Source organism: Esox lucius, chromosome 12 (assembly GCF_011004845.1).
Source record: "Esox lucius isolate fEsoLuc1 chromosome 12, fEsoLuc1.pri, whole genome shotgun sequence".
NCBI lineage: Eukaryota > Metazoa > Chordata > Actinopteri > Esociformes > Esocidae > Esox > Esox lucius.
This window is the reverse complement of record NC_047580.1, coordinates 16,822,328-16,832,949: the sequence shown is the minus strand read 5'-3', so window position 1 is coordinate 16,832,949 and position 10,622 is coordinate 16,822,328. Positions and strand designations below refer to the sequence as shown.

The 10,622-nt window shown below is 37.5% G+C and overlaps 2 protein-coding genes across 3 annotated transcripts; both read right to left on the bottom strand.

Annotated features, from left to right (window-relative positions):
• Window positions 1-1,985: 1,985 nt before the first annotated feature.
• Window positions 1,986-4,964, bottom strand: nppa (natriuretic peptide A). Of its 2 annotated transcripts, XM_010875548.3 has the most exons (3): window positions 4,809-4,964; window positions 3,053-3,377; window positions 1,986-2,070 (listed from the first exon to the last, which is right to left on the bottom strand). In XM_010875548.3, exons 1-3 carry the CDS (start codon window positions 4,932-4,934, stop codon window positions 2,066-2,068), a joined length of 456 nt encoding a protein of 151 aa, XP_010873850.1. In that variant the 5' UTR covers window positions 4,935-4,964; the 3' UTR covers window positions 1,986-2,065. The 2 variants fall into 2 exon arrangements, with proteins under 2 accessions (XP_010873850.1, XP_028979795.1); XM_029123962.2 differs by lacking the exon at window positions 1,986-2,070 and having other exon boundaries at window positions 3,045-3,377; window positions 4,809-4,949.
• A 1,970-nt stretch (window positions 4,965-6,934) lies between these two features.
• Window positions 6,935-7,952, bottom strand: nppb (natriuretic peptide B). Its single transcript, NM_001303672.1, has 3 exons — window positions 7,770-7,952; window positions 7,337-7,631; window positions 6,935-7,144 (listed from the first exon to the last, which is right to left on the bottom strand). Exons 1-3 carry the CDS (start codon window positions 7,884-7,886, stop codon window positions 7,128-7,130), a joined length of 429 nt encoding a protein of 142 aa, NP_001290601.1. The 5' UTR covers window positions 7,887-7,952; the 3' UTR covers window positions 6,935-7,127.
• Window positions 7,953-10,622: the final 2,670 nt, after the last annotated feature.

Below are 10,622 nucleotides of genomic sequence, written 5' to 3'. Positions count from 1 at the left end.
CCTGTATCCATGAATAAAAACCGTCTTCCAAAATGATGTTCATATGGGTTAAATGAAATAATAGCTTAACTGAAATGTAGACTGACTATAGGCTTGATCTCGCATTTATCTTTAGATTATTAACATCTGCTATACATTTCTTATAGTAAACAGGCCACACCAAGTCAAAATATTGTCTTAAAAACAGGCAGGAGAAATACTGTATTTCAGCATCTTTTGAGAAGATGTGAATCTGTGGTTAAGGACTGTATAACTTGCTATCTTCTACACTTATATGCTAGATAATATTTCAAAAATATGCACTGAAAACTAACAGTAAGTAAGTCTTATCAGACATTTATTTTTCCTTTTCTATCACTGTTCTGGAGGTACTACAGTTGCTCTCCAATCCCTAGAAGTCTTAGCTCTGCTATGTAGTTGATGAATATCATAACACAGTACTCATGATTCTATGCATAATTGAGACTGTGCAGACAGTTAACAGGATAAGATGTGTATATGCCACACTATCCATCCAAGATCTGCAACTTCCATCTTCTCATTTCCTGGATAAAAGCCTTTATCTGCAACATCTCCTATTATCCTGGATATTAGCTGGATTTTGGTGTGCATGTAAAGTCTGTCACTGAGCAGCCCTGGAGTCTAACTGGAGTTCCACTAGGGTCTGTTACTATGCCACTTAAGGTTTCCAAGTGATCCTGACACGTTAATGGGCAAAGTCGCCAGGCGAATCATTTGTGTTTCATTAGTTCCTGCATGGCTCAGCTGGTTCCACTGAAAATGTAACACTTTCTCCCAATGGGTCGCCGCCATCTGTGGTAATGCTTCACTGAAGCAGATTACCAGAGTTTTAATTGATAAAGAGTAACCCAACTAGACGGTTGTGAGACAGGAGCGGCCCAGCTACGCTTTAGCATAACAAACAGTGGCATCCCATTCACGCTGCCTGTCAAGAAACATTCCCCGCAGACACACTCCACGTTCTGTGTCGCTTTTTCTGTCAAAAGATTCATTCAGGTTATGTCCACGTGTCAAAGTGACTGTTACATGTTTCTACTGGCTTCCTGATTGCTTTCTGTAATAATCATTGGCTAGAAGCGAGACCCTAGGTAACCAAAGGTTGTTCACATTAAAGTTGCTTAAAACTGGTTCATCATATGTGATTAGGGACACAAATTATAATAATGTAATTAAGTATTTTATAAAACATTATGGCAAAATTCAACCCCTTATTGAACAAGTCACTAGGCCCTGGACACCTGTCTAACAACAACATCTCTACATCTAACACTGATGTCAAAGAAACTGGATTAGTGAATGCAAACGATTACCAAATATCATGGCAAGCCCAACTAATCTTAGCAGGCCTTACTATTGCTTTGTTCAACGTGTCTCGAGTCAGCTCAGTAGTGATTTAAAGCCGTGCTTACAGTACGAATAAACCCTATTGTTTTCCTTTAATGTGTGTTCTGTGGCCAGTAAAGATATAAGGAAGCAGCCATTGGCTATAATATAATGCACTTAATGTCTAGACTAGACTACTTGGAGGAGTTACCAACTATAAGGGGTCCCTACTGTATATCACTAGGTGTTAGGATGTTATTAGCTCACTTCTCCAATGCCCAGAAAGGAGTCATAAGATGTGTAATAAGGTCCTTTTGCACTGACTTTATGGTTAAGAAGAGCTAGGTGACTCTGGAAGTGTGGAGGTTGTCACATCACCAGGCGACTCATTTTAATGGGTTCTGACGTCTGGAGATGTGGAACATTTTGGAGCAAAGTTAAATACGCATAGATGGTAGATGGTTTAAAAAATTATTTGCCTTACACATTTGTTGTGACTACTTTAGTCTAAAACAAAACTTCTTGAGATGCAGACAAACATACTAGTAATAATGTATACATTTCTACAAAACATGTTTCCCAAACGGTTCAATCAAAATTCTTGGAGGAATTTAAGCTTAAAAAGTAAAACAGTGACAATATTCGATTTTATCACAACTTTATTCATGTGGGGTGATCTGATCTGATGATAGTTGTGTCCAGGGAAACTGTCATTGTCATCCTATCCTAATAGAAATAGAAACATACAAAAGGGATGTATTAAGAAAAGAACTGTGTAATGTGAACATATCCACATCATTCAAGTCAATAAGATGCTGACAACCAAAAGTGTATATACAATAGGATAGGAAGGATACAGATTTCTTTACTGATTAAAATTGCCTACTTGACTCATAGCCCGCCAACAGTTAGCTAGCTAACACTGCTTTGAGGTCAAAAGCAACAATAAACATTACAATAATAGAAAACAATAGTAGAAAAATTACTAAATTAAGTTAGTTCAAATCCTCAAGGACCAGGAAAGACAAACATCTTGGTTTCATGCTTATATCTCAATGATGATACATAATGTGTTTGAGGCACTCCATTGAAAGCCAGGTAAAGCTAGCTAACATGTTTAATGGTCATCACTAGCTAGTTTATTCCTACAATTATACTTGTTTAATCTTATGTAGTCTACTCCTGTAAAAACAAACATGCAACAGCGGAATTATGCAGGGAACATTGCGGCAAAATCTCAATACCCAAAAATCCAGAACTTTAGCCAATTCATATAATTTATTGGTCCGGTTTCATGGACACGTTAAGCCTAGTCCTGGAGTAAAGAAAAATTAAGCTCAATGAACAGTATTATCTGGGTGTAGAATTTCATCATTATGTTTTTGTCAAATATTTTATATATTCAAGCTTTATTCATTAATTTATAATTATTCATATTTGTGTTCTTGCACTCTAACCATAGATGTTGGGAACCACTAACATACTGTAGATGTTAAGTGATAGCTAATACTAGAGTCCATAACTTCTTTCTATTCTATAGGCTGTGTGTATCGCACTGCAAATTTTACCATGACTTGTTAGTTTGCATTAACATGTATCTTAGAGTGCAACTAAGTTAAGGTAAGGGGGTAATTTTTTATTTCAAATGAAGAATAATTCATCAGTTCATCTGGTTCTGTAAATAGTCAATCCAATCTGTACTAGCTACCTTTTTTAGGAGTGCAGCCGAGACCACTTGCGGTCCCGATTCGGTCCATCCTGCCTCCAAAGCACCCAGACACAGCTTTACTTCGGCTGGCCATGAGCAGGTCCTGCAGCTTGTTTTTTAGACTCTGGGCCCTGCTGTAGCTCTCGTCAGTCGTTTGCTCCCGGATGTCTGAGAGTACAGACCTCTGTGGAGCCTCTTGAACCATGTCCCACCCTGGGTTATTCTGACTTTGTTCAGATTCTGAGTTGGGGCCCTCGTAGTCCACTGCAGGGTTCTCTGCTATTGCCACCGAAGCCAGGGTCTCCTCAAATCGCTCCAGTAGATTCTGTAGAACAGTTGTTCTAAGCGTTAACTGATTGGAAATCTCCATTCGGACAGGATTAAATGTTAGAATATAATTCTTTTAAAGCAATAAATAGTATTCTGATCCTCGGAATAAGAATTTGGACAGATTTTTCAGATTCTTATTACAATGACACACCGTTAGGTGGAAATAACACCCTGAACATTAGAAAATATAATTCTCTTTTTGTTTAAGTGTTTAAAAAGTGTTTGGATGGGATGATCCTTTTGACAAACTGCATGACGACACAAAACTGATCAGATTATACTGTAAATGGTTTTAAGTTTAAATATTTAGAGTGGATAGATTGGTAGTCTCTATCAACCTAGCAGCCAATCAGAAATATCTTCATACTTATTTTTTTATGTTCTTGTGATAAGACAAAGCTTTTCAAAGAGGCTCAGGGAAATACATCATATATGTATATTATTAATTTGTTACAAATAGTTTCTAAATATAAATATAAAACAACATGAAACATCATTTATTTTGTATTCCATAAGTATTCAGTCCCCTTGCTATGACAAAATTGAATGAGTTGTGATGAAGCTGTCTTTAGAAATCATATAATTGAAAGTCCACCCATTGTGCAATTAAGGTGTTTCACATAATTTCAGGTTAAATACACCTTTCTCTGTCACACATCTCAGTCCGTGGACATTAATCAGATTGAAAACATGTCGTCTTAATTAAAAATGGCAGTCCAACACCGGTCGAATGATCTCAAGGATCTTGAAATAACCTGTGTGGGGGGATGATCTCCGATCCTTCCTAAGAATCCTTCCAGTGCTTTCCAGTTTCAGAATTTTTTTTTACCGGAAAATGCTCAGTGGCTTTATGCTTGCAAGGGAAGTGTGCAGTGCTCAAAACAAGGACGCCAATAATGTTTATATTTCATATTTAGGAAAATACGTTTTTCAAGGGTTCCAATTCTTTTGGAGGTGACCGTGATCGTTTAGTTGATTCATTTATTTTTCACTATGGCGGTGTAAAGGTTGTAGGTGGCAATGTAGGCTTGTCCAGAGGTTTAAGTTACATTTTGCTTAACTGGACCCAAGGGATTGACATGACATTATTACAATATTCTTGACTTGATTTAGTTACAGCATTCTGTACACTGTTAAGGCCATCTATAGCAGACAAGTTCTTTTAGACATTGATATGAAGTCCATTTAAACACCATTCGCCATGAAATACAAGACACTTTCCTCATAGTATAACTCTACTTTTTGAACTGAAAATTATTGTTTTGAAAAGAGCATATTAGCTTTGACCTTTTCATTCCGATTAGCTGTTATTATGTAACAAAATTGCCAGGCACTTCATGAAACCATCCATCAGTTGGTTTAAACACACCTTTCTTATAAATGTTCCCATGGACAATCAAGCATGACTGGAATAGTGGCTACCAACCTTCAGCTGTACCAAGTCGCTTGCAGGGTAGGGTCTGCCCAACACATGTGCAGCCACCAGCATCTGTTGACAAACCAGGACCAAAAGTGCCCATGAGACAGTCATCCTTGCCATATATGATTCCATTTAACCTGTAGTTAGTTAGTGCTGAGACGGGCATTGTCAGCATAGTCGATCAGCACTCTCTTATATAGTGTAAGCTGTCTCACACACACTGACACACACAGACACGCATACAGACACAGATGCATTCTGACACCTCTCTGATAAGGCTTCTGGTAAAATGTAATTTTAAGTGGCAGTCGGGTGGTGGCTGATGTGTGTGTGTGTGTGTGTGTGTGTGTGTGTGTGAAAGAAGGATAGTCATGGTAGGGCCCAATCACATTCATAAACAGTGTGTGACCTCCGAATCAATCTCAGGGGCCTAAGCCCAAACACCTGGTCGCAGTCGCAGTGCTAGACAGTAATCTGCCTCACCCATGGGCCCTCTTGTGTTCAGTTTTCAGTGTAACATTTCAAACATTTATTCAAGTGTTAAATTATCTCTTACTGGTATAAAATAACTACGGGATTGGTGTTAATAACCATTATTAAACCAAAACTGAACTGGTAATCATCACATTCATCAGCATGCTCTGTTGCTGAAAAATATCTCTTTTGCATACTGTTCATTAATTGATTAATTCATGTAATACTACTTAAATGGGCCAAATGTAAGATTTTTCCTTTACTAATAGCATAAATAAAGCATACATGTAAATGACCAGACAACATCTGCAGTCAGTGTTTCCAGGCAATGTTTCAAATGTTTATTTCTACAGAACTGTTTATAGTGCCTGAGATATTCCCCATTTAAACATCTTGCCATTCTATCAGTTTGCATTGACGTTCGCATAACATCCATTATTATGAACACATCCAATACGTTACTTGGGTGCTTTATACACCACAATGTACATTATAATGTACATCTTTTTTACACAATCTCATATTAGGACTTCAAGGTGATGCGGTGGTAGGAAGAGTAGCTGCTGCCTAGGCAGGGCCCATAGGGATCCTAATAAAATACTAGAATTGATCCGATAAAGTGAAGGAGTGGTTGTACACTGGCGTGTTTCCCTTCTCTACAAGAGTTTTCTACATCACAATGTATTTCTTTGGAGTTTCCCAGTCACCTTACATGGCACAAAAGAGAGACCTGAGAAACCAAGCAATAATGACTTTATTAATTTTAAGTGTGGTTATTTAAAAGGCATCCATAATAAATTGTCTCCTTGTGAAACAATAATATTATGTTGTAGTTGCCATGCATCCCCTCCTATCGGTATTATGGAACAACATGTGAACCAGGTGACAGTGGTTGGGCATTCACTGATATATGAATGAGACTCCATAGAAGGCAAGACTCATGTATGCATGCCGATAACCTTGATGACATGAAGAGTTCTTTACATTTTTGGCATTGCTGTGGGATTTCTTTTGTTCATAATTAATTTTAAAAAATATATATATATTGCAGGACAGCATAACTGAGCATGTGTTGAGGTTTCAATGTTGATGGTGTGAACTGGGCAGACGTCAGTGATTTGGTCAATGTTTTTGATCATAGAATAGTTTGCTCATTCTAAGCCTACTCTCTACAGAAACACATATTTTCTGCTTTATTCAGAAAGGCAGCCTATATTCTGAGCCTTCTATCACCATGGTAATGAAACAACACCGAAGACCACACAGTACTTTGAAGTCAACCTTAAAGATAATTGCTTATTATTTTATTTTGAATAAAGTTGTTTTTCTTTGCTTTCCTCATAATGTTCTGTTCTGATACCCTGTCATGGTCTCCTGTGATTCCAATGGATCATTTATACTTGGACCTAAGCCTATGAGTTATTTTGTCACTAGGTCCAATCCAAATTAGATGTCTTGTTTTTAACCCAACCTCCCCTAATTGGAGAGGGGCTGGGGACTGAGACATCCTATCCTTAGGATCCTATCCAGGCTTATGGATAGGACCCCAAGGTGGTTTAGGTAACTTCACACACAATGACTTCGGCATTCTGTAATTTGCAATCATTCACTTTTTTCTTGAATAGATGGTATATAAAGTAGCAGTCAACAAAATGTTATGAGCAATTGTAAACATTTTTATTTATTATACATAAATACACCATATAAAGAACAATCTTACATTAGTTGAAATTAATATTATTGGCAATAAACAAAATGCAATAAATACCATGAAAATAAATATGTAGCCTATAGCCTATAAATAACAATAAATGTTGGTAAATAATGACATTGCTGTTCCAGGATAAGACTTCATTTACTCTTTGAATCTGAAAATAGAGAAAACAAGAAAATTAGACTACACAATTCTGTTTCTGAGCACAAGAACTCTTACAGTTGACATCACATAATTTGACAGGGAAGTTTTGGAGTTGACTACTTGGACTCTAACTGATTTTGTCTGATGCACAGAAGGCTAGCCCCTCCAATCTCAACCTAAACTAAGTATAGGGCCTACTTACTGTATTTGCCAACTGTGTTGCATCCAAGAGAACTCATTGAGCCGATCCGGTCCATTCTTGACCCGAAACAGCCTGAGTATCTCTTTGATGAAGAGTCATTTCGAACAGTTTTCAAGTCCCGAGCCGAGAGGAACTCTCTTATTGCGGCGTTGTCAAGTCTTGTTTGTGGCTGCTCTCTCTCATCCTGTGTAACCATTGCAATGTCTTCAAGAGTCAAGTCGTCCAACTTTTCTTTGGGGACTTGCTCAGCTTCTCTCTGCTCAGGAATGGACTCCTCAAGTCGATGGAGCAGTACCTGCAATGCCAAAAACAAGTTTGAACAAATGGTTTCAATAAAATCATCAGTGTCTACAAAAGGCAAATTACATGATCTATCAGCAACAAGACATCTTTCAAAAACCTTATGAAGCTGTATAGCATAATAGGAACTCACCTTTAGGACATCCATGTCATCATTAGTCAGTAGCCCATTGTAGACAGGATACGCGCTGAGATGCGACAGATTTAAGAATAGGAGGAGGCCAAAATAAATGATGTTGTAGAGCTGCATTTTCTTTTGTCTTCAATGAAGTTCAAGTTCTTTGTAAAGCCTATTTTCCTTTACAGCTGTTGTTTCTACACACCTACCCCATGTTCTTTTATATCTAGACTGACACGCACAGAAATGCAAAGAACTTTGCAACACCTGATTGTGGTATCACTAGCTGTCGGAAACGACTCCTTTTAAAGCGTTGTCTTACTAGATAATAGGGCATACCAATGACATAGTCAGTTCAATGCTTTGTTTAGAAGCGTACGTTCATAAATTGGCTTCCAAGTTGTTTGAGATTGTTGACGTTGAGTATGTTACAGGAAGTCCTACACGTGGGCCAACATCGGGCAGATGTCATTGGGAACAGACTTTGCACGTTGTTACTGCAGATAGTAATGTTCACAGTTCTCAATAAACCACAAGATATAATTAATCAACCGACAAAAGTAAATGGCATGAAATATCTTGCGCATCTAAAGTGGGGTGTGTGCTGGACCTTGAGTCTTGCCTGTTAATGTATTTGAGGAAATAATACATCTGAAATCCTCTCTCCCTCCTATCACTTCCTTGACCCAGAAACCAATGTGGTTCAGTGGTTAAGGAGATGTACATTTGTTAGCATGCTAATAATCTGGACATACTATTTAAACATGAATAGTACAGTAGATTTCTCATCAATCAACAATATAAGTAAGTTAATGGGCATTGTGTAATTATTTCCAGAGCCTTGGGTAAATCACAAATTTGCTGTTGTTTGCATTTTGTTTATAATTTTGGAAACATATAGGAGATTGTGACAATGTACTTGGGGAGTTATAACACACAAAATATGTAAATCAGGTGAACCAAATGTAAATCTGAAGGATTGAAACCTCCAGTTTGTTCTGTAGTGACTGAAATGCTTCACAATGACCCTCAGAAGTTCTTGAAAACATCAGGGACGATCATCAAGTATGTGTTCACAAAAAGTGGGGATTTCTCCTTTTCTAAAAGTTCTGTTCTCCACGACCGGGAGAGTAGTTCTTGAAAAATCTTTGTTAGCAAGCTAGTGAGTCTCTGTTCTGACAATGCTTTTTGGATTATATTAGATGCATAACTTATTTATAAATCGGCAGTTTCCGGGTTGAATAACGCATACGCATACGGAAAAATCCTACGCATACAACACCCCAAACGTGATGCATCCGTGGAGGGTACGCATATTGTTGTACGTCTTTGCATCATAACACACTTGTTCTTCGGAAATGACTGAACTTAGCATATGCAATGGCGCATTTGGTGTGGCCAAGGTGTGATGTTTAAAAACCAGCACAACTAGAGCCAACATTTTCATTGTGCGAGCTTCCTTTCAATTTCATAGGGTTTTATATTTATACAAGCCTGTTTTCATGCTCGTCACCTTTTCAAAAGGAGGCAATAAAATCAAAAAAAAATTATAATAAATAAAACCCCATTCACTGCACTCAACTGCGAATTTGCCACAGACCCTTTTGATATGGCCTACACTGCCTGCTTGTGAGAGTTATAATGAGAGTTCAGTAATGCTAATAGCATCATGTGTTCCAAAGCCCCGTATTTATTAAAATATTTATGCTATACTTCAATTAGAAAACACTGTGCCTATATGACCAAGGTTGGAGAAATGCTTATGGAGATAGAATACTGCCAAAATGTTTGTGTTCACAGCATACTACTCACAAATCGTCGCTCTTGGGCGGAAAACTTGTATCTTCATATTTTGTTGTTCCGCGCACAGCAGAGCTGAAGCTAAACATCAATGAAGTGATTTTTTTCGGACTTCATCTGAGGTACAATCTTACTTTGATTTTATGATGAACTACTTGTTTTTATATCTATTTATTATTAACCTTTTCATGCGTGAGTTTCAAATGTCTCTTTATGGCCCCCCAGCGTGAGTTTTTTGGCACGTGATTTCAGTACTCACTTGGAGTTCCAGAATGTGATTATGACGTCACAATACATTTAATCTGCAGTTTCCCAAAAACACCACATTGCTTACTAGTTATGTACACTTTAAAAATATATATATTATATTAGCAAACCTCTACCGGTAGTAACTGTAAAAATGTATATTGAATACTTATTGACCAATCTTAAAAATGCTGTCCTTTTTCTAAAGATCGCGGCGCAAAAATACTGACACTTTTTGTATCAATAAAACATACGCTAACTATCAAGCAATAGGTGGAGTGTAAATCATTTATTTACGTAATTATTCAGAAGTTCTCAAAAGTTTGACAAATTATGAATTCTGTTTCTTGCATTTAGTAATGGACAAATACGATTAGTGAAAATTTTCTCAAGAGAAATTCCTGATAGGGACAACAAAAGTAGTGCTGTAATACTGTTTTAGTTTGCACCATTGGTTCGCTATTAGACCTGCCAATTGAGCTAATGTGTGTGAACCTTACTAACATAAAAACAAACTGACTGGATTAACCACCTTGCCAGGTAAGGAACACCACATACATTACATTGCAAGCTTCTCTCATTGACTCAAATTCAAACAGCTGCAAACACTGGTTGATGTGTTACTGTAGCTAGCTAGAGAACTACAGCTAACCGCTAGCTAACAAAGTGTGGCCTGTAATTCAGTGCAGCGAAAATGAACACTGGTGACGGTTATAAATGTGTCTTATTGTATTGAGCGGTAGAATAAATAAAAAAAACATATTTTGTTTGAACTAGTTACTGAAAGTCAGCCACCAACAACAACAGACTCCTTCAGATTCC